We start from the raw sequence: 24,741 nt of genomic DNA on the forward strand, positions 1-24,741 counted from the left end.
AGCATCTATACTAAATAGCACTGAGGGGGGAGATGAAGAACTCTTAGATGAAAATCTTGGGAATTATGAGTTATGGTGTTGCTGGTGTAACTTCTCCCGCTCTACCCATCTAGTCTATTAATTCCTTTGAGGAATTATTCTCTAATACTCTGTGGTCCTGTTTGGGCTTTCATGCATGGAGTCTCACCCACATCAGAAAGAGCACATGACCCAGGTTGGCCAATCAGAATATCCCATCCTCTGGCCTAAGGAATGGGCATTAACTCAAGCAAGACCAGTGGAGTCTTTCCAATGATTGATGTGCAGATGTTGGGAGAGTTTTCAGTTTTCCATTTAAATTGCTAAACTGGATGTGGATTGCCTGTCACTTGAGCCCAGGCTGCTTGAGAACATCACCAAGCAGAGACAAGCTGAGACAAGAGAAATGATTACTGGGAGTACATGTGTACTAGGGGGCAGTGGTTTAATGCTTTAACAACATTATTTGTGTTCCTGGATCAGACTGTGCCTTGACTCCCAATTTCCCAATTATCTGAGTCAATGAATTTGCCTTTTACTTAAGCTAATTTGAGTTGAATATCTACTTCTCCCCAAAGTAGAAGACTTAAGTAATACTGTTATGAACCAGTGAACAACAGATGAGATTTATCCATTCACTTTGGGAAAAGGTTAGCCATATAACTCTGCACTCCGTGATCAGATGAAGCAACTGCTTTGTGCATCTTTTCCCTGTTATCTATGAAGCATATAGAAAAGTGATTCGAATTAGATTCCCTGTTTTTAAAAGAGAATATAGTTTGGCCTCCTCATGTAGTCAGTAGGGCATCATTAGAAATTGGGATCCCCTCTCCCTGTCTGCTTTTTATATTTTATCCTATTGTTACCAGTAAGTATTCCCCTGATATTAATTCCTCCATCTGGGATCTTCCCCCACCCACTACTACCCTCACCCCATAGAAGTCTTTATTTACATCACAGTGCTCCACCATTCACATCATACAATTCTCAGTAGGATCAGGTGCTATCCTGTGGGTAACCTGGAAGCCCTTTGGAGACAAGATCAGAACAACTGAATATTTAGTACCCAGCCTGAAACACGATAAATTGCATTTGCTAAATTGCTATTGGTTGTAACATACAACTCTCACGATTTAAGGGAAGGCTAAGGCACAAAATAATCAACTTTCTTCTGAGCTCAATCTGATTGGGTAGGTCAATCACAGCACTCAGGTGTAACATGTATGCGCATGTGTGTGTGTGTGTGTGTGTGTGTGTGTTAACTGGTTCACAGGACTTGTATTGACTAGATTAGGGTGCATGTGTACTGGAGTGCCTTTCCTGGTGCCCAGTGGCCTGGGTTTGAATCCTGACATACTCTGTCACTGGGCTAATTATTACCTCTCTGTGCCTCATTCTTCTTATCTGTAAAAAGGGGCAAAAAACATAAACCTACTTCATTATTGTGAAAATTAAATTTACCAGTAGAATGTTAGAAAATGCCTGGATCACAGTAAACACTCAGTTGATATCAGCTTGTGTTATTTGGAATGAAATGTGGCCCACAGTGCTCTCTTAACAGTGGGTGTATAGACCTCGGCTCAACTAGGCAAGGTGCACTTTGTGTTTTTCTTGACTGTTTTGCCTGCAAATTTCAGGTGCTTGTTTCTCCACACTGAATCACTGCCCTGGGGGGTTTGGGCAGCAGGTGGCATGCTCATGAAAGCTTATCATGATGTGTTACTACCACAGCAAGTCACAGATGGCGTCCTGAGACACCGTGATGGAAGCCATCAAGAGGAGGCTGAAGAGGTTTCTCAACCTTCGGGAAAGAATCAGAGCTCGACTTTTTTGTGCTTGTCAATGATTTCTTTTTCAGGCTTGTTTCCTTTGCGAACATTGATTTATCCTTAGCCTGTCTCTCACTGGTAGGTTTAGGGTCTATATTTTTGGATATAAACTTTTATTTTTAGGCCAATTTCCTTCCCCCTCTCCCCCCACACCCCCACTCCTCATCTGATCCTCATTTGCATCCCTTTGTTCTTCTGAGAAATGTTGCTTGACATGAGCATCAAATGGATGAAACGTTTCCCGAGGTCAGGCAAGTTTATGTGTCTTCCGAGGTCTCCCATAAGGTGACTGCTGACCTACATACACTTCATTCATATAGCTTTGAAATTTGTTCAACTTGCTAACAAGTCGAAGAGTATTTACAGCGCAGGGATGAGTCAAATGGGGAACATGAACAGATGGAGAAACGCCAGTTGTTATGCTTCAAGTACATTTCCCACACTGGAATGCGTCAAAGCCTGGCGGTATTCACTGCATGCAAGTCACCCACATAGTATAAAACTGATTTAATTTACTACCAAACGCCTTTGTTTTGCCATTACATAATCATAAATGTGCCCCCAAAGAGGCACTGTTAGAATGTGAGCCAGGGCAGGGAGCCAGCCAGACGTGAGTTCTAGTCCTATTACACAACCTCTTCCATGTTCCTGTGAATCCTCAGTGGCCTTTCTGGTCTGTGACAGAGCCATGCCATGACACCGTTCTTCCCTGTTGACTTGTCTTCCATTTACCTCTCGTTTGCCAGCCAGATTCCTGAGCATGCTAGAAAGATGTAGGAAATATAATTGTCACCAGTGCCTCCAGGTGTCAGGCAACTGAGCCCTGCCCCAACCCCCTACATCCTGCCTGCTCTAGTGAAATTGCTCCTCTGAAAACAGAGCTCAGCACAGCTTGAGAGGGGCCTGGTGAAGACTGCCCTCGCCACATTTTCCCCCAAGGCCTTGCTGTTAAATCTCCCACAAGCTCTAAGAGCAAATTGTCAGTGATCCACTTAACTGGCCCTAAACACCTCCACCGCGCCCCTCCAGATGAAGGAAATTGCTTTCAGGGATAGATGCATCTCAAGAAAGTTGGCTACAAAATGGATTTCTATAAAGAGAATTCCATTTTCTCCTGGCTTCCATTATAAAATTGGGAAATTTGTCACACTAGGGGAAAGAATCCTCTCAGGAGACAAAAATGAATATTTGGGATGAAAAGGAAATTAACATAAAGCCACAGCATTGGCCCGGCTCTCTCTGGAATGCTCGGGTGCCTGCTGGGAACCACCTAATGGTTCCCTTTTCCCTTGAATCCTTTCCAGCATTCGGTAGAAGGGCTAGAACTCACTGACCTTATATACACCATCCGTCCTTTTCCCTCTCCACTCACATTTTTTAGAATTTTCCTCATGGTTGAAGCTCTCATTTCCATGTTCTTGCACCTCACAAAACTTGCTACTGCTCATTCATATTAGTCTAATGTGGCATTAGGCTGCTACATAACATCTTATTCATTCACTTATTAATACCCCACTTCATTCCTAGAAATAATTCAATGTGGTTTACAGGAATAAATGAGATAAAAATGGTGCATTTGCATTTCAGACTTAATTCTACTTGTTTCATTTTAACTTGCATTTCAGATTCAATTCTACTTATTTTCCCTAATCAAGTCAATTTTGACATTTTAATGTCATGAGCCATCGCAATAAATAATAAATATTAATCTATTTGTGTTGGGCCAGTTTAAGAGGTCATTTAGCCTACCTCCCACCCAACACCATTTCTCCTCTTCCCTGTTCAGTGAAATTAAGAGATTTTTTTTTAACCTCAGTTTCATGACTAAGAAACTATACAAAACTTTCCTCATGAAATGGCTCCTGAGAAGCCCGTGTTGATGACACAAAGCCTAGTGAGTTTTCCAGTAGATGAAGAAAAGTTTAAGTCTCTCAGGGCAGACTCTATCACCAATAACCCAGAAAATTCCCCATTGCTACTATTGGAGGCTAAAGAGAAAATTTATTCTCCCAGAAGCAACATCAGGGGCATTTAAAGCTCTTCTCTCAGTTTTTCTTCTTTTTAAGGTTCCTGAAAATCAGGAGCCATGGCTGTCTGATCCCCAGCTTCATGGTACTTCCCTACCTCTGGATGAAAATTTCTCATTTCCTCATCAGCCACACTGATTCAGTGGAATTTCCTGAACTCTGTGCACAGAATCTCCCTGCTACAAACTTCCTTTTTTTAATTTTTTTTTTTTTTTTTTTTTTGTGCGTGGATGTGTGTGGTTTGGTTTGGAGTTATTTCTGCTTCAAAGACTTTGTCACCAAATGAGGCAATAAGACTCTTTTCTTGGGCCCACTTGGAGTAATTATAGCTCTCCTTCTGCAGAGGGGAAGATATGGACAGGGACAATGACAATCCTAGCCAGACACTTCTCAACTCTCTGTACCCACTCTGGGGGTCAAATGCACCTCTCTGCCAAGGACATGCCCTCCCTCAGGGCCATAGGAGGTACCACCCATCACTCTGTTCCAGGGCCAAGAGAACAACCGCATAATGAGAATTGGTATGTCCGTCTACATCACCAGTCTGTGACTCACACCACACCAGCACGGCTCCCCTGCAGCCTGGCTCTGCCCCTGACATCTCTGTATTCTGGGTTCCAGGCAACCAGGGCAGCCCTGGACTGGTTCATACCATTCTTACGGCAGAGGCAAGAGCCAAGCCTCCTCATGGCCTTCCGAGTATCCTCCCACCGGTAGCATTTGTCACTTCCACTCACATTCCAGTGGCCAAAGTATATGACATGGCCATATCTGATGTCAAAGGGGTAGAAATATGCACTACTCCTTAGAGAAATAGTCTGCTACTACCCAGCAAAGGAGGGAGGTGTGAACTTTTGCAGCCAGCACGGGGAATAATTAGGACTGGCAACACCATCTACCTCAGTTGGTCACGTTACAGTTTGGGGAAGGCTGCCACAGAGGAACTAACCTGTTCATACTAACTAGACACTATCCTAGAGTCTCACTGGCCCAGGTTTGAGGGCATCAGCTCACCTGTATTTCTTCCCAGCTCTTCCTGTCTCTTCTTCATGCCACACCCTTCACACTATGGCTCACACCCCACACACACTGGCATGGCCCCTGGGTCTTCTCCACTCTGCAAAATTTGCTACCATTCTTTCATTTCCAGGCTGTATTCTCAAAGCCTCTTCTGGTATTCAGGGGGGATGAGGCACAGATGTTCTTGCCTGTTCCCATTTCCTCTGCTGGGTAAGGGGAGGGGAAGTCTCAAGTCCTCATGGCAAAGGAAGGAAGAGGACAGTCTGGGCTGGAATTCAGGAAGCACTTGCTTTTGTTTGCTCACTTGCTTGCTGGTGCATGACTTCTCCCCACCCCCACCCTGCTTCCCCACTACCCTGAATTTCTTTAGTGATTTATTTAAAATAAATCCAGGGGCTAAAGGTGTGGCTCAGTGGTAGAGTACTTGCCTAGCATGCACAAGGTCCTAGGTTCAATCCCAGCACAGGGAAAAAAGTTAAAATAAATCCAATAGGTCATACTGTAAGAGCTTAGCTTCTGCCGAAGGGCTTCCCTGAGATTATCGTTGAGACTCCCATTCTCCCTGCTAGCAAAGCTTTTGTACCCTGTGCTCAGAGGAGATCTGTTTCCTTCACAACCATTGGTTGCATGCAAATGGGTTTTCTGTTAACTTATCCTTGGACCATGTGCCCTGTGGTTGCATTTTGAAGGTTTTGCGTGAGCGTGTGTGTGTGTGTGTGTGTGTGTGTGTTCCACGTTTGTTTCTGTCTTTTGCCTGCATGACAGCAGGTAGGTGAAGTCGGATCTGTCACTTGATCATATGTGCAGGGTACCCGTCTATATCTGTTGAACTCTCTCACCCATGACCAGTACATTGTCTCTCTTGGGACCATTGCCCTACCCAGAAGATGCTTGAACAGATGGGCAATCTCCTGTGTTCCTCCACCAGTGCACTGCTCCTCCTCGTTGGCCTGTGGTTTCATATCACTGTTTGAGCCCCCTTATGTTTCAGGGAATAACCTGGGGTTGTTCTCCATAGAACACTTCTCTATCATCTCCAAAACAAGGCTTATGTTAACCAGGATCTTCACTTTTCACTATACCAAAATTCCTTTCTATAGTCTCTTAAAGAACTGTAGCCAGGACTCTGCTTATACTACTCAGTCTCCCAGACGGGTCAGGCAAGGAGCTCTCTGGTCCTATGACTCACAGAACACTCCACCAGGAAGGGACCTTGCCATTAGCCCATATCAAGATGCTGGGGCAGTCAAGTATGCAGTTGTACTGGTTTCTACCCAGAAAGGTCATGACATTTGGCCTTCTTGAGGTTTGCATTCCTGCCCCATTCCTGCAGCTTTAGGACAACTCATACCAACCTATAAATTGCCAGACTCTATCTTCCAAAATATGCAAAATCACTTGCAGTCACACAAAGCCAATCACCTCATAAAAGAACACATAATGAGAGAGGATTATTGATATAAATATCCATGGTGTGCAAGGAAGACTGGTTTTTAAGAAGACTATTCTATCCCCCACCTTATTTTATAGAGTAAGAATCAGAAATCCAAGGAATTAAGTAAAATGTGTGTTAGCTTTCCACCACTGTGACAAAGTACCTGAGAAAAAACAACTTAAAAGGAAGAAAAGTTATTCTGGCTAATAGTTTCAGACCATAGTCACTTGGTCCCATTACTTTGGGCCTATGGCAGCACAGGACCTCATGACAGGGAGCACATGGTAGAAGCACATGGTAGGAGAAGCTGCTCAACCTTTGGCAGCTGAGAAGCAAAAGATCAGGGAAAGTCCAGGGTCCCAATATCCCCTTTAAGGGCATAACTCCAATGACCTAACTTCCTTCCACTAGGTCCTACCTCCTAAAGGCTCTGCCAACTCCCAATACCACCACAGGCCAGTAACCAAGCCTTCAACCCATGGCCTTTGGAGGGACATTTAAGATCCAAACCATAACAATCTGACTGCAAGGCTGGTGAATGATGGTTTTGTCATATCCCTCCTTGAGCTAACCACAGTGATATTTTATTTTTATTTTTATTTTTATTTTAGGAGGCAATAACCCACAAGAAGATATTTGAGATATTCTAATTTTTTAGCATGTTACATGACAAATCATGGCAACTTTTTCCAATTTAGATAGGAATTGGTTTATTTACCCTAGCTTCCAGTAGAACTGGTGGTCCTCCCCACCCAAGTACACCCTGTCTGCCTGATCCTGGAAGAGGTCTGTCATGCACACAGACACACTCTCAAGAGTATAACCTTACTATCTGTGCATGTTACACCTGGGACTGTGCCTGTCTTGCTCACTGGCAGTCTAACTTGGTGTGTCTAGGGGTATCTGTGCTTATGCAGACACCAGAGGAAAAGTTGTATCTTTGCATGGCCCCAACTATGCCCATCAGCAATTAAGCGCTTAGTAAACGCTACTGTAGTGTGACATGTTTTTACTCTGTTGTTTTAAATCAACATCCTGGTGACAGACCCTAGTTTAGCCAGCTGATGCTAAATTGCAGTATGTTACAACTGGAATCTATTACCAAGTTTTGTTTAGTTTTGGGGTTTTCTTTCTTTCTTTCTTTCTTTCTTTTGTAAGTATGTGAGTAAATAGACTATGTGGAAAAATGTGGGCAGAGCTGGAGTTTAGAATCTGAACCTTGCCCCGTGGTAAGAGTACAGGACTTTGTGTCAGAAGTTTAGAGTTTAATTTCCTGCTCAGGCAACAACTCTTTGTGTGATAAATAAACTGACATCCCTGTACCCGTAGGCAGAAAGACTGTCTAAACAACTCTGGAGCAGGGGGATCTGTTTATTTTGCAATTAGCAAGAGGTAAAGGGTCTTGTCTAAAACATTTAGTTAGGATCCCAGACTTGACACTCCGTCCACTGGCTCTACTTGTTTTCTTCATCTTTAAACACACCTTCCTCCACGACCTTTTTAGAGATTCCGAGATTCTTTTTTATTATTATTCTAACACCATAGCAGCATTTGTTCAAATTGATTTTTTTAAAATCATTTTCAATGGACCTGGGGTTTCTTCGAAGACGTTACCCTTAAACAAGGAATTATAATCCAAAAGCTATCCTAACAGTATTCAGATGGAATTGCCCTGATGAGTTTTTTTAAAAAATAGCAGCAAAAAAGGCTTTGATTTCTTCCCATCACAATGTTGCAAAAGAGCCTAAATACAGCTTTGCATTTGTTTAACTGAAAGCTGCTATCGCTCAGTGTCACTTGGGTGTCATAGCTCAGAATGATGAGCACAGCTAAAATTAGCGAACCGCCCCCCCCCAAAAAAATTGCAAGTCTTAGCACATCTTCACCAGAATGTCATTATTAAAATTATTCTATTAGAGATTTTGCAATAAGAAAATCTACAACAAAATTGGAAAGCCTTGAAGAAATACATGGGATGGATTTGCATTTGTTATAACTTGTAGTTGTCAATGCAAAGAAAAACGTGAAGACATTGAATTTCCCTGACCTGGGCGATTCATTACTAGTAACAGGAGTACTAATAACGACAATACAAATAAACACCAAAAATGATGCAAAGGCTTGTCATAGTTTTTACATGTTTTGGTCTAAAAGTGTCATTCCAGTCAATTCCAAGCAAATATACTTTAGTTAGTTTCATGTCAGTCTAAGCTTACCTGAAATCCATATTCACTTTAAAAACATGGGCTTCCTTCAAACAGTGCCTTTTTTTAGATTGTGCATCATACACTTTGAGTCACAACAATGTGATTTCTTACATTCTATCTGAAGAGTGAGTTTTTGCATGAAACAAGGTGCCCTTTCATGGAAACTTGACCATGGCCATTGGCATGTACTGGGTGAGCAGCTCCAAAGTGTCTTGGGTGCTGGCTTGCTGATGTTTCTTCTTGGTATGTGTGTGTCTGCTCTGCTTGTGGGAAGGTGGGAGGGCATGGTTACAGAAGGTTGGGTGCAGCAATCTTAAACTCTGAGTCAATTTGCCTGACCATGGATTTGCAGGCAATTAAGGAAATGGACTTGAAAATTAACTCATGGCCATGTGCATTGGGCTCTGAGAGGGGTCCATTGACTCTGCCTTTCTTAAGGATGATGTATCATTGATTCCTCAATGGGATCTCCTCGGTCCGATTCTTCCTTCCCAATGGATGTCAACAAGGGTTCCCAGAGATGAAGGATGGAAGACTTGGGTCATCTATTTCTAATCAAATGCATAATTTAAAAAAATGATTCTGAGACTACAAAGCTTACTACTTAAATCATAAGTAAGGAAAAAGTTTGTGTTAAAGTAAGATTGCTGCTATGCAGAAAGTGACTTAACAAATGAAAAACGCACAAGGTCAAAAGAATTTTTAGGAAGACTGAATTACCTGGGTCCCCAAGGACAAGAAATAGAAAAATGTCCCCACTAATTCCTTTCTTTCTTTAAACAGTCCAAAGGTTTTATTGGATTACAGCCATAAGAGGGTAAAAGGCAGGGTGCCCTACTTGGAAAAGAACATTTTAAGCTTTTTCCCCTTTTAGTCTTCACAGAGTTTCTGATAATTCTAAGAAAAGGCAGTTCCTAATATCACCAGGAGAAAGGACAATATCATTTTGAATTTGGTTTGTAAGGTTGGTATTTGGGAAAATATAATAAATTATTCTGATATGTTAATTGGTAAGTTTTTGGATGATTCATGTTAGGCTGCGATATTTATTATAAGATCTAGTATATAAATCTCATTTCTATTAATTTGAAAAACATTTATCAAGCACCAATCATGATGCCTGAAGCTGAGTTAAACACTGGGAGCCTTGGGCAACACTATTTATTTTATGATAGGTAAAAGTAAGCAAAAACTATGCTACATTGGACTATTGCTATAAAAATTCAATAGAATCAGAGTTTGAAAGCTTAAAAATGTTTTAGAGGTCATTTGATTTACTGCTATCCAGTAAAAAAACATGACACACAATTCTTATTTGTGTTCATGTGTATATGAAGCACATATATACATGCATATTTCCATATTCATGTATATATAGAAACAAGTATCATGAAACAATATGTCCTCTTATTTTATTCTTGTCTGTGACAGTTTTTTAAATGCCAATCATAATTTTCTAAATTGATTTTACATCCCACTAATGAGTCTCTGACTAAACTTTGAAAAACACCAATGTTGCACAACCCCTTACCTTTTTTTTTTTTGTTGTTGTCCTCTTCTTTTTTTTTTTTTTCCCACAAGTCCTTATCTTAAAGATGAGAGATTGAGCCTGAACTGGGTTACTTGCTTATATTAGACCCTTGGTTAGTAGAAAGGCTAAACCAGATTTCCTGTCTGCTGTTTGCTGGTCTCTATCACATTCTACTATTTTGTTTTCTTCTATTCACTCTCACCATCTGAAACAATCCTGTTCATTGCAGTCTAAAAGTAAATCTACTGAAAACAGGCATGTTGGCCAATGTACTGTTAACTATAATTCTACCCATGCAGAGCTTGGCATATAATAAGTGCTCAATGAATATTTTTTTTTTTGATTCACTGAAGGCTCTAAATTATACCCTGCTCTATATTGAGTATAAATTTACCCAAATGGTTTGGTAAGGCCATTGTGTGGAATAACAACATAACTTTTATGAGCATTAAAATAGAATCATAGAAATAAGGAGGAATTTAACACAAGGTATGAAGTGTCGACCCAAAAGCCAGGTGTTCAGGGCCTGAGTTCCCTAGGATATATCATCCTCTATTGTTAAATTAATTACTAGTATTATTAGATTGTCTTTCCCTAGAATACCCCTTTCCTCTAAAGTGTTTCCATTTTCCGAGGGCTGGGAGATCTCTGTGTAGAAGAAGCTACGCTTTTTATAGTAACACTAGCAGTCAGATACAGCAAGAGGAAAACACTTCCAGTGGTGTTGAAAGACACATTTCTTCTAAATTATGATCAAATGAAATAGGAAATGATATGGGCAATGTTTTGGCCTTCTATGTCCCTATTAAAGTCTAACAAAGAGACACAAAAACAAGTAAATTTGTAATTAAACTTGAGGGTAGTAACTTAAAGGGAAGCAGATGGCTTTTGGTCAGAGAGGTTTTTGTTTGGTCATGATGGCAGTAGAAATTTTAAAACTTCTTGGAATCTAAACTTCAACAATCTATGCTCCAGAAAAGGGGAACTTTCTAGAGATGAAATCAGAAAGAGCTTCTTACTTTAGGTTCTGGGGGAAACCTCAAATTCTGCAAAATGACCACTGCTTTAATACAGCACACATTACAACCTACTCTAATTCATCAAAACTCCAGTGCCCACTTGCATCTTGCACATGGTTTAGGGGTTCCTTATGGCAAATGGACCCCTGCTTTTCCTTTAATAACCACAGCATTCCCAGAATGTCCCTGTCCATCCTCAGTTTTCAGTAAATAATATGAATCCAGTAACCATGAAGGGCAATTGAGATCCAGTGCCTTGATTCTGATAGGAAAGTTTTCATCAGATTTTGAAGAGTGACATTGGTGTAGAATTTAGGATAGGCTGGGTGTATTCTGTCTTCTGAATCAGATTTAGCAAATCACAAACAGGATGCTCAAGCCTTTCAAGTTTTATCAGGTGACTCTAGATTAGGACTTCCTAAAGTTTTTGTCATTTCTTTTACTTTTGGGGAGGGGAAGTTTCGATTAGAGACAAGAAGACATTAACTAAAAGTGATTGTGTTTATTAGGCTCTAGAAGCAATTTTCCATTTAATATTTTCCCAGCATAAACATTGCCCCCGTGTTCCATTCACGATGCAAAACGTTAGGGTACAGAACTCCCGCGAGGGCTTGTTTCCACTTAATGTGCCCGGTTGGGGGTTGGGTAGAGAACATTAAAGTAGCTAGAAGCTTTAATGAAGTTAACCTGCTGAAATCAGGGGAGGTTTGCCCGAAGTACACCTGAAAGCACTTTGATTACCACGTCAGCTTCAAAAGGAAAGCCATTCCCTCATTTCTGAGTTTTGCTGCACGGAGAAATAGAAATGCCCCTTTATAGTCAGGCTCATTCTGCTGCCTTGTGAGCCCAGGAATATTCTTAAGCATTCTGTAAAGGAAGGGGCTGCTCCTTTCCACGCCCACCCTCACATCCCAAGCCCAATGGACACAGGGCACTCAGAACCCTTCAGCGTAATGCTGAGAAGTTAAAGTCCAGCCCGATAAATGCCTTCTAGTTCAGAAAAAGATAACCCCCTGCTTCTGCTCATATTTAACCAATTCAAGTTCTACAGATTTTTTTTAAACAAACATACACACACCTTATATAATCTTTTGGCCTTTCAAAATTGCTCGCTCTCTCTCACACACATTCTCTCTCTCTCTCTCTCTCTCTCTCTCTCTCTCTCTCTCTCTCTCTCACTCACACACACACACACACACACACACACACACTTTCTTTAGCTTTTTAATACTGTTACCTCATTCTCCACTTCATTTTATTTTGTGCTGGGTTTATCTTGTATCTTTTCACCTTTCTCTTTGGCATTCCTTTTATTTCCTTTTGCATCTCTTCCTCTAAGATTTGAGTTCATTTTCACTTGTGGTTTCCTTTTTTGGTCACAGCTGCCCCCTACTGGCTGTTAAGATCATTACTACTTTGGGCTTTAGCAGAGGAGAGGGAGGGAAAGAGAAGAAAGCAAGCTAGAGAAAAACATCAAATGCGTCTTTGCTGAACTTGAAGTTTAGTCTCAATATCTCCAGGAGGAGTCCCCACATGTGTATCAGTGGGAAGGCAAGCTGCAAAACGTGAGGTGGAGGACAGGAACTAAGTTTTCATTAAATACCTTTTTGTGCAGTTTGAATTTTTTCTAATGTAGATATACTACTTTTCCCCCTCTGTATTTTTTAAACTTAGAAATCTAAGAATCTAAGTCTGGAGACTGAAAAGTAAACTGCCTCTATAAATAATTTCTTGGTCCCTGCAGAAGCAAGCACCATCTCAAGCCCCCTCCCCATCAGTGCACTCATCCGGATACTAAGGGTTGATTGGCAGCTCAGTAAACTGTGTAGGAGTAAATATGAGGAGGAGAGTGAGAACTAATGACTATGGTGGGTGTGAATTAACCCACCCTGGAGTATCCTCAATAGCAAAAGGTCAGCTCCCTGACTCCTGCCTTTCCATCACAACTTTCATGCTCAAATTAGTAGCTCTTGCCATCATAATGTAACAATCACCTGACATGTAGATGTCTAATTAAGGCACCATAAGTCACAGGTTGCAAATTTGAAAACAGCAATAGCAAACAACAAAAAATCCCTTACAAATCTGTGGGAGTTTGATAGGGTTTGTATGCGTGCAGATGAAGAAAAAGCAATGTGCACCATGTATGCAAAAGTCAAGTTTCCAAGAAAATTAACCTTTGATTTTAGTAAGAGAATGGGAATTTCCAGCACAAAATAAGATTTTCCTAAATGATAAAAATAAATTCAGGCTATAACCCTAAATTTTCCAATTGCACAATCTGTAAGTGCTGGGAAATAACAAATAAATTCTTGGCCTTTGTGATTGCCAACTGGAATCATTGTGGGGAGGTCTAGAAAAATCTTTTATTCAAAAATATCTCATTTAAATTCCTTTCAAAACACCTAACAGACTTGCTATTACTCTTGAAGAAAAGGTATCAGTACAAATACTTGATGGTGGAATAGCCAATTAAGTCCCATCCACACATTAACATCTTAAGGATAAATGATTATTAATTTCAGATTGCTTGGGGTGACCAATAGAACATCTACCCTGACCTCAAGGTTTCCAGTGCCCTCACCAGGTTCTCTGTGGTGTTTTCTGTTAACTGGAACTGAGGCCAGGAGCCCCAGAAGCACTAGGAAGGCCCTGATTCACTGTGAAATGTTCTGGAAAAGTCATCCAAGAGACAAGAGAAGGGACACAGGATGACAGACAACAGTATGAGTTAGTCCTTCTCTTTCCTAACCAAGTAGACATCTAGCATCTTCTGCTTCCACTCATGCTGGGATTCCCTTCTTGGTGAACAAGTGTGGTAGCCTCATATTTATAGAAGGTGTGGATTTCCATCCATCTCTGTTCCTTTGATTATCAAAAGCAGATTTGATCCACATGGTAGCTGGTAAGCACAACATAAATTCAAATTAATGAGATTAAATCAACCTAAAATTCTGTCACTTGCACATGCAAGCCATATTTCAAATGCTGAAGAGCAGTGTGAAAAGTATAGATATCTCCATTAGTGCAGAAAGTTGTACTGGGAAGTGCTGCTCCAAAGCAAAGGGTCATGTGGATCTTTTCTGGTACACTGAAGTTCCAAAAGGATAAAAAATTAGAGTAGCAGAAGGGAAACAATTTGGCCTTTTCAATTCCTTTTACCAAAAATTCCAGGGATGTTTGAATGAATTTTGCACATTTTGCTGCTGCTTTTGTTGTTTTTTCATGTATAAATTTCCCTCCTCCCAGATCTAGTGTCTATTTCCGAAGAAGACAGTTTGGAGTGAAAGAGATTTCAATAGTTTTTGAAAATCTGCAATGATTCTGGAAACCTACCAAAGTTGATGTCAAAAAGAAATTACTAGGCAGTGTTGAAGTATGTTGAAAAACATTGTTGATTATTTTCAAGGAGGGAAAAAAACCCTGTTGACCAGAACCTGGACTTCATGTCAAACAAGAGAGAAGAAAAAAAAAAATTGAGGACCTATTACATTTTAACTGAAGCTTTTCTTCCAAGACAGATGTAGCTAAACATTAACAAAGGCAGTGTGGTAAATTACAGATTACGAGGCAATTATGTCTCCTATCTCCCCCTTTCAGGGTGAGAGCTTGTCGATGTTAGGGCTCAGATAAGAGAAGCACCATGTGACATGTGACAGTCAGTATCTATTGGGGAAGCATGAAACTTCTGGAGCTTTTAGATGCTGCATTCCCAGGAGGCAAGACCCCAATGTCTGTCTTGCTTCCATACCTCCTGCATAGTCATGCATCCATGAACACTTAGTAAGTACAATGTTATGAACACAGATGGAAAGCCAGACCTAAAACAAGCCTCTAGTAGCTACCAGGGTTGGTGAGGAAAGGGCTGGATCCAGCTCCATAAATCCTGAAAACCTGCTCTTTGAACATGTCCCTGCAAACCTCCCACCCCCATGAGGTGAGCTGTTAGGTGTTTTCAAGCAGGTTCCATGCTGCTGCTACTAAAAGTCACAAGGTAAAGCTAGAAATCCCACCACTGGGACATTTTCAAGGATACGTCCTTGTAGTTTCTCTCAGAAACTTAAAACATCTATCCCATATCTGAAAAGTGGCCAGAGAGGATACGTGAAAAATGCTTGTCCAAATGTCTTTCAACAGAAGAGCATATATTAAGTCTGTGTGTAAATATAACATATCAGAATTATTATGCAAAAACCTGACCTATGGGCCTTTGCATCAGCATCACATAAATATATGCTAAAAATACAGATTCCCAGGCATCACTCCAGACCTAAGGAATCTAAGCTATAGGAGAAAGTTCAAGGATCTGAATTTTTAGCACTTGCCCTAGGTGATTCTGATACACCTCCAGGATTGGGAATGTCTAGCTGGGAACACCCAACTTTCCACTAGGGTGTAGCAAGATGATAGTGTTCTCTTAGCATCATTTACAAATCTGTTTTATGTTCCCCCACATCCCTTTCCGTCAAAGGAATGGAATGTAGGATGGGATTATCTATTATTATTTCACAATTAAGGATAATAACATGAAACATTCTAGGTGAGTGAGTGATGTCACTAGCAATACCAGCATCACTAGTTTAGCTGTTTTCTAGCCAGTCCAGTGTTTCTGTTCAAACCTATTTTTTCCAGTGCAAATACTGGCCTATTAGTAGGGAGGCTTCCTATGGGTCACAGATAAGCAGACTCATGCAGTATGAAAAAGTATAGCACCCAGCTCTTCATCACCTTGCCTCTGGTCAAAACCAAACCAACTGCAGCCAAACCCCTGGGATTCCAGTCTAGACAAAAACAAGGCTGGCAGGTCTGAGCCAGCCCCAGTCTGGAGAATTTCCCTAAAGATTTCTTTTCCATGTGGCATTTTCACATTCCCAAGAGTCCTTAGAAGTCTTGGGTTAAAGCAATCCTAATCCCTTCCCTGGGCTGGTGGGGTCTTGTTCAGAATGGGCTGTAGGAAAGGGAGCTTCATTCTGAGTTTTACCTGGTCTGATGAAAGACTTTGAGCTCTTGGAAGCAAAAGCAACGCCAGGCCTGTGGCTGTAGGTGGTGTAGCATTATTTATTGAGTGCTGCCCCCTAGAGGTCTGGAAAATGCTCTAGTTCCTTGGAGTCCCCAGACTCTGAACCTAAGGCTCTTCCCCACCCAACTGCAGGAAATGAGGCCTCTGCTAAAAGGGACTGTTGAAAAGTCCTGCAGCAGCATCCCAGAGGCTCCCAGGAAGTAAATCAGCTCCCCCTTTAGGACACCTCTGAAAAGTGAAAATGCTAATGCTGGGAGCAGGGTCCAGGAAAAGAATATTGAAATAGCCTCTGACTTCTCCCTACTCACACTGAGGACCCTGGAGGAAACCAAAGCAGGAAGTCCAGAGTTGTCATTCCTATGGCTTCCCAAGTGGCTTTGGTTCTCTCTCTCTCTCTCTCTCTCTCTCTCTCTCTCTCTCTTCCCCCCCCCCCCCCACAATGCTCTTCATCTAATCTGGCTATAGTGTTCTCAGAAACAGGATTCTCCCATGTCAGGCACTTGCTAGAATGGTTTGGCATGTCTGGTGAGTGGTAGGGAGGTGAAACTAAATGACCCTCTGCATTCAGGGACTGTCACTGCAGATAGTGTTATTTGTCCTTAGATTAGCAATGACATAGCTGAGATCTTTGCTTAAGGTTCTAAACCCAGACTGCCTCTTCATCAAATATTTGGAGCTGGGAGTCATTCTTTACAATTGAAGTTTAAGAGGAAAAAAATGTAAATCTGTGGTTTTAATAATATGGATGTGCTCTGAAGCCTAGAAAGGAAGAAAAGAGGAAGGGTGAAAGAGAAAAGTAAAGTGAAGGGAATGAAAGGCAGCCTTGAGGTGGGGAGTGGAGATGCTCTCCTGGAGGAACTCAGCGTCTGATACCTGTCATTTTGCATCCAGGCATCTAAAGATTAACAGTGTGATACTCAGCCTGTGGGTTTCCACTGTAAAATCCCTCTATGGCTTGGCTCAACTAGTTGCAAATCACTTCTGATTCAATTTTGTTTTGGTTATCTCAGTGTAAATAACAGTTAAGTGGGAGTTACAGATTTTTCAAACACTAAAAGTGATAAACAAAGCTAATGGTGAGTCCAGATAAGGAGGGAAACCACCCAGAAGAATCCACAAGCACAAGCAAAGTAGAAAATGGTGTAGTCAGACATGTGTGCTTCTTGTCACCCAGACTTGATTTTTCTTAATCTGCGGGCAGGCAGAAAGGGATATGGGCAGGGCTTTATTTTAGCTGTTGCTTTTGGGTGTGATGGTATAGTAATAGGTACCCAGTGAACAAGACAGTTGGAAACCCCTGAAATCATTCTCAGAAACAAAGATCCAAGTATTTCCCCAACTGTTAGCTTGCAGCTCCATCTAAACAGTTTTAACGCCTCCACTGAATAATAGTTGGCATAATGCTGTTTTCTTTTTCTCAACGTCGTGACCACATTTCCATGAAGGAAATTTGAACAGAAGTCGTTACAGTAGCCTTTTGAGGAGAAATCTTGTGGGTGGTGGACCTGGGATGAGTTCAATTTAATTACCTGAAGAAATTCTTTATAGAAGAAAAGCCTTTCTTGTGATAGTTACAAGTTAAGAGCTCAGGCACAACTAAATACTCGCCCAGAGAGCACCGGAGGCTGTTTGGGACACAACAAAGGATCTGAGTAGTAAACTCAAGGAGTGTTTGGGGGTTTATTCATCCCGGGCTGACGGTGTGTGTCGCCGCCACGCACTGCTGCCTGTGCGAACACATGGCTAAGCTGGCGACTGGTTCCCTACCCCAAACACCGTACGCCACCCAACTCCTCTCATCACGCCCTTGCGAGTGGCATTGTGTTGGGTGCTGCGTGTGTGGCATCGGAGTCACGGAATTTAGGGGGAACAAGGAATTCCCCCGGTTCCGTGGAGTTTCCCTCCAGCAGGCGCGGTGCGGCCAAGGGCAGAGCGCCCTGGAGGTGCCCAGGGGCGCTCCTTCCCCGGGGCGTGACGCACCGAGGGCCAGGCGCAGAGGTGCGCTGGGCGGGCTGAAGGTGCGGAGTGGGAGAGGGGCGGGCGGGTGCCGACTGCCTTAACTTTGATCGGGCGGCTGCCAGGGAGTGGGGGGAGCCGCCTCCGCCTCCGCCTCCGCCCCGCTGGAGCTGGGTGCCGCGGCTCTCGGCTCTGCGCCGCGCGTCTCCGCGGCTGCCTCTTTAATCAGGAACACAGAAGGGGCGGGCCCTGAGCCGGCGCGTAATCGGATAGCTCTGCCGCGGCTCTGACATCCACATGCTGCTCGGCCTGAAAAGGCAGGGGGGAGCCGGAGGGGAGGCAGAGAAGGCGAGCGAGGCAGCAGCCCGCAGCCTGCCACCAGCACATCCTCAGACGCTCAGACACTCGGCGAGGCGCTGGGCGAGGTGGAGGTGAGGGCGGGCGCGAGCGAACTCGGAGAGGGGCTCGCTCACTCCCAGGCGATCCCCGCCGCCGCCGCCGCACCAGCAGCAGCACCAGCAGCGCTAGCAGCCGCAGCCGCAGCACCAGCAGCTTCCTTCCTCACACTCCCCTCGAGAGGCTGGCCAAGCGGGTGTAGCCGTTGGGGGAGGCTCCCGCTAGGGGAACCCGGCGAGGACGAGAGCGGGGCGGCCGCCTCCCACACGGTCTGTCCGGCCGTGGTGCCTCCGCCCGCGTGTCGGTCCGGGTGCCCGGGGATGTGTGTCAGTTTACGCCTCTGAGATCACACAGCTACCTGGGGCCGTGTGATGCCCAAGGCAAGTCTTGGCTTTGATTTTTATTATTATTATTATTATTATTTTACGTTGGGCTTTCGGGAAATACTCGTGATGTTATAGGATAAAGGAAATGACACTTTGAGGAACTGAAGAGAACCTAGATGCGTTTTGTTTTTGAGAGGAAACCGGTCCCCTCTTCCCAGCTTGCTCCCTCACTGCCGATTTCAGAAGCTACCCTCCTCCTGGTGAGGTGGGGATTCCGACGAGAATAAAGGTGAAGACGGGCCGCCAAGACCCAGGAGAGAAACGCTGACCACTAGAAACCTTTGCAGAAGACACTGCCAGGAAGAAAATAAAAGAAAAAACACAAAGACTTTTAATTAAACAAGAATCTTACCAACCCAGCCCTGGAGAAAGCCTCCTTCTCCAAAATGGATTTGTTTCCTCTCACCTGGGTTTTCTTAGCTCTCTACTTTTCAGGACACGAAGTGAGAGGCCAACCAGGTAAGCCCCTCAAAGTTTTTTTTTTTTTTTCCTATTCATTTCAACATGGTTTCCACTTTAAACTCAATGGCTAATGCAGGAAGGCCACGCAGTACGGCTCAGGAAAAGACTCCCTCAATACTCAATATTAAAGAGAGATCCCAGCCAACCCTCACTACCCCACCAAGGCTGCTAAAACCCAACTTTTCTCTCCTGCTATGAGTGTGTGTATGTGTGTGTGTGTGTGTGTGTGTGTGTGTGTGTGTGTGTTGTAACAGAATTTGGCGGTGTTCAGATGTCACATATGGACTGAATCAAAGGTTTAAAAATACTACAAAGCCTTTTCATTACAGTTTTTGGGGATTTTTTTTTTCCTGTCTTGAAGCAGAACACATCTCCCTTGAGTTTCTTCAACCTAGCCAGTGAAATATAAATCATTTGCATTCCCTCCTCCTAGCTACATTGAGCAATGTTAACTGAAGGGCTTGGGAAAGACAAGTCTAGTTTGGATTTTCATATGCAGTGGATTCTTTGCAGAAGGAGTTAGATATGCCTCAAAATTCCAGGGCTCAGGCTAGTGGAACAAGATGGATTATGGCTGAGATAGGGGCTTTCCAACTGGGCACTGCTGGCCACCAAGGTGGTTGGTGGCCTCTGCTCTCCTTCCTGCATCCGTGTTTTTTTCTGAGAAAGTAAGTTATATGCATTCTTCTTTTAAATTATTAGATAAAACAACTGAATGGCCCTCAAAGGTCTCTCACTTTTGTGAAGTGGTTTGAAAGTTTTGAGTGGAATTTGAACTCAAGCCTTGCCAAAAAGGGTGTGTGGACATAGACTGCAGAGATAAGCACTGTGAGGCCCAGAATAGTCCTGGGCCAGCATTTTTCGGGAGTGCAAGGGGTACAGTCCCTGAGAAGACGTCTCTGATTTCAGGGATCCAGCGAGGGTAGTCTTTCCTTCTTGGGGCCACTCTCCAGGGTGAGCTTCTCTCCTCTCTAAGAACAGTCTGGAATCTGACAACACAACTCTTAGCAGCTGCCACAGGTGATTGAGGATAAGGGAAAAGTGTATTGGGGGGGCACTTCTGGAAATGCCTCAATCACAAGGCACTTACTTCAAAGATATGGCCGCAGTGGTGGGGCTAATTCCCTGCTGCCTCCGGGGCCTCTTAGCAGCACACTGGCTAAGATCCTAAAGGAGAAGCTTTACAACCAGTAAACTGGTTCCCACCTCTTCCCCTACACACATATATAGGCACTTTAAGCTGTGGTGTTTGGGTTCTGGTTTCGGTTTTTGAAAGAGAGAAAGACAGAGGTACGCCTTTGCCACACAAATCCAACCGTTTGCAGCTCTTTCTCTGCTGTAACGGGTCTACAGGCAGCTGCAAATCGTATCCAAGGAATGGGTACAGGTCCGACTTAGGGAGATTTTTCTGGCCTCCCATTGCTTTTTTGCCTTAATAAATTCCCATCTTTGAAGCAAAATTAAATTACCTCCCACAGACCTGGATGCTGTGTAAATTATGTATGTTTATGTGATTTGCTCTGTGTGTATGTGTCCGCGCGCGCGCGCGCGCGCGCACTGACGAAGCCCACCGTATATTATGTATTCAGGCGCCGACTCCTGTAGGCCCAGGCGCGCGAGTGCGCGCACACTGGCACACAACCACAAACAGGCACGCACACACACACAACTTAAGGTTCCGTGTGCTGTGTGAAGCAGGAGGGGCTGTGAAGATTCAGAGGCCATCTTCTTACCCCAGATGTTCGCACATCTGTCCCTGAGTACTTCATGGAGTGTGTACGTGTATGTGCGACGCCCGCTCGGACCCACTCCCACTCTGCCACCTGCCTCCCGCGCTCTCCGCAGAGCCCCCTCCCATCCCAACCCTGGCAGCGCTGCGTCACTTCCAGAGAAGCTCTGAAGCAGGGAGCGCGGAGCAGGTCACCCTCTAGGAGGCCTCGGACCCAGGATGGGACCCAGAGCTAAGACCTGCCCAGAGTAGATATTCTCCAGGTCCCCGAAAGGGACGCAAGCCGTGTGCTGTTCAGGTTTTCAGCCAGAGTAACCGACTGGCACCCGGGTAGCTGGCAGCGGGTGGCAAAGGGCGAGGTCAAGCTCGACCTCTGACTCACCGGTGTGAGCTAGCCAGGAGGAGGGCCTTCCCAGCCGCAGCCAGTGGCGGCGAAAACTGATTCCGAGAAGGAATAAGGGGAAAGAGGGCAGAAGATGTGCGCGCGGGAGCAACTAAGCAAATAACCCAGTGGTCTCCGCGTGCGGCCCCTTGAGCTGGGAGGACCCGGAGGCGCAGCGCACCAGGTTCTCCTCTCCTCGCCATGCCGCCCCGCCACATGGCAGCTGCCTGCCTCTGTCCCTCCCGCCGCGGCTAGGGCACTCGGGCAGCTTGGCTGACTCCGCTCCGAGCGCCCCCTCCTGCCCCCGTACTCCGTTCTGCGCCGCAAGCTCACCGCAGACCCTAGAGAGCCGGCCCAGAGGGGCAGGGACCCAAGGCCGAAGACCCAAGCGCCAGCCGAGCTGGGTGGCGGAAAGCTGGGGCGGAATTTCAGAGCAGAGGGCGGAGAGGGGAGGGAAGGAGTCACCCAGAGCCGCAGGAATGCGCGCAACTTGCACAGTGTCTAGAAGCGCTGCACGCAGAGCACCCGCCAGTGGGACGAAACAGGTGAAGAGCACGCGGCGCACAGGCATCCACGTGGTGGAGATGTGGTGGCCCCCAGCTCTCCCTCCCACCCCACCCCACCCCACCCCCAGCGCCGTCTCTAACGCTGCATCGATTTGTTTGGGCTACGCAGCAGAAACAGAGCTGAGCAATCCATAAACATTCTATTAGGCAAAAATATTCCCAGAGAAAGCAAAACCGAGGCTAAAGCCTCCGCTAAGCTGGCCGCCTCCAACCCCTTCAGGCTTGTCCCCTCCTTCTTCTGACTAGGACACCCCCTGGGAGAAGCCTGCGGCATTTCCTTGACTCTGCCCAATGCCAGAAAGTTACAGCGCGGCTGCGGCTCTCCTCCCGAGCAGCTTCTGCATTTGTCGGCGAGTCTCCCGCCCCTTCCCCGCTGCCTCACTCTTTGCTTTTCCACGTGAGAAAAAATACAGTATTCACGGCCAATCCTTCATTTTCACTGATTGATTTCTTTTTAATATCAACACAAGTTAATGGAGGCGAGGCGCGCTGTGATTAAACGGCTGCCCCCACCCTTCGCCTCGGGCGGGCTGCGCCGCTAGTCTTTCCCACCAGATTCCCGGCGCCCGGCTGCTGGTTGGGGGGCACCGGTAGCGCTAATGTATGGAGATGGAGATGGAGATGGAGATGGAGATGGGCGCGGTGGGGGGGACTCATCACCCCTCTGGGAATCTTCTGGGGCGGAGGCGCTGAGAATCAGCTTTCCAGACCAAGTTTAGAGGATCCCGCCCATCTGGGCTGCAGCTTCTGCGGCTCCGGTTGAATTTCTTCTGGAAGGGTAGTGGTTCAATGCTCTGGTTTATTGGCGCGTGTTCCCTGCTTAGCTCCCTCCCTCTGCCTCTCCTCCTTTCTATTTCTGACGGAGAGGAGAGCCCCCTGGCGCTAGCCATTACCCCGCAGCGCCTGACCACAGAACTCTCCTTTGCTAGAGTTAAGCGTAATGGGGCGAGGTAGGGGGATAGCTCAGGACATCATTGGGGTCCTGACTACGGGTTCTTGCGATGGTGGCAACTTCCAGTCCTAATGTTCCCACCTCCGGGACCTATGGCTTAGCTCAGGGCCAAAAGAAGTTGTACCCCCTAACCATCTCCCTCTTCCTCTCTTCCCCAAGAGCTTTGATCTGTGCTGGGCTTAACACCATTGTCATGGACACGGGCTGACTCGGTCAATTCAACCTTCCGCCTGGACTGGATGATCAGATAAGAAGTGTAAATTGTCTGTGGGAGACAGGTCTGAATTCAAACAAATCCTAAAAGAGAAGCAATGATGGTCTAGGCGCCAGGTATTGGTTTGAGGAGTATTTCTTTCAGCCTCTGTCCCCAGAAATGTGGGATGGCCATTGGGTGAGCATAAAAATGTGCAAGTAAAATTGCAAAGTAGATTCTACAGGGACAGCCTGCTCTGGGCTCTGGGGACTGGTCTCATGCCCACATTAAATAAGCGCCCAGTAAACTTTTCCCCAGAAGCAGGCACTGGAGGCAGGGGAGCTGTTGCCAGTTGCCAAAGGAGCACAGAGTGCAAAACAGTGGAAGGGGGAAAGCTCCCGCCGGGCTCCAGGGCAAGCCCCTACTTGTCCAAGATGCGCCTGTAGAACTGTGAAGCACCTGGGTTTGAAGTTTTAGGTCATCCTGTGGAGCCTTCAGATATTAAGCCACAGAGCACTCAACTGGCAAACTGAAAGATTGGAAGGCTGTAGTGACTGGAGCCCAGACTATCCAGACAGGACTCTTACTGCCTACTAAATGGCTCTGGTCCCCTGCTATTGAATATAAAGTCCATATTCTGCAACAGAAAAGCCAGTTCTGTCTTCTAGGTACAGAAAAGGTTAGGAATACAAATATTCCTAGCCACAAATGTGAATAACAGTAAGAGGAGTCAGTCAGTGGGAAAAGACACTGTAGACTAGATCATTCAGAGGACCCTGGTGTTTTTTTGTTTTTTTTTTTTTTTTATCTCATGCAACTGTTCCTTGAAGCAGTCAAGAAAATGAATAGACTTGGGGTGACTTAGTTTGAAACAGTTCTGAGTGGACAGGATTTAAAAGGCCCATTCACTGGTATAGGGTTCTTAGAATATATTCTCTAAAGATCTAGTTTGGAAAGACTTTAGAAACTAAAGGTGAGTTTCTAAAAACAGAACAAAAGCATGTTATGTCAAATTTATAGGCCATTGTTTTGGATGGCCTCCTGTACTAAGCCTCAGAAGACCAAACCAAACCAGAGTGGAGTCACTCATGCTGGGTGCTGGCTGCCATGTTATCAAACTGAACTCTTATCCAGATCAGTTAAAAAAAAAAATTCAGGAAATAGAAAAGTCACAGCAATCAATGAAAGGGGACCCAGTTTACCTGAGTGGCTGACAGAGATGCCCCCTCTGCTTTAAGCCCATAAAGAAAGTAACTTTGAACTGGCCAACCCATGTTTGTTGTGTTTCCTCAGCCCTTTTCTGTTTATAAAACCCACCTCTTCTGCTCAGCTCATGGGAACTTCATTCTAATTTTATAAAATGATTTGCCCTATTTTCAAGAATCGTAAATAAAAGTCAATAAGATCTATAACTAAATTTGTTATAATTGCATAATTTGTAATTTCAAAGCATAGCACTTTGAAGTTTCTTAAAACAAGGAAAAAGGGCCTGACATCCAAGTAGTGCTTTGTATCATCATTAACATCTGACTGTCGTTTGTCAAAAGAGGAACCCACGTTGAGTGACAGATATATGTTTTGATCCCCATAAGTTAATCCTTATAGTGTTCTAT

The 24,741-nt window shown here is 44.6% G+C and overlaps 1 protein-coding gene across 4 annotated transcripts in view; it reads left to right on the top strand.

Moving 5' to 3' along the window:
* Positions 1–18,299: 18,299 nt before the first annotated feature.
* Positions 18,300–24,741, top strand: part of NRP2 (neuropilin 2) — a 115,378-nt gene continuing 108,936 nt past the window's right edge. For 2 of the 4 annotated variants that reach the window (XM_081260940.1, XM_081260943.1), the window contains exon 1: positions 18,300–19,303. In XM_081260940.1, the coding sequence (XP_081117066.1) occupies positions 19,231–19,303 (73 nt within the window). In that variant the 5' untranslated portion in view covers positions 18,300–19,230. The remainder of the gene's footprint in view (positions 19,304–24,741) is intronic. The other 2 variants (XM_081260941.1, XM_081260942.1) reach the window with 1 other exon arrangement.

Source organism: Spermophilus citellus, assembly GCF_964194105.1.
Source record: "Spermophilus citellus genome assembly, chromosome: 11".
Classification (NCBI taxonomy): domain Eukaryota; kingdom Metazoa; phylum Chordata; class Mammalia; order Rodentia; family Sciuridae; genus Spermophilus; species Spermophilus citellus.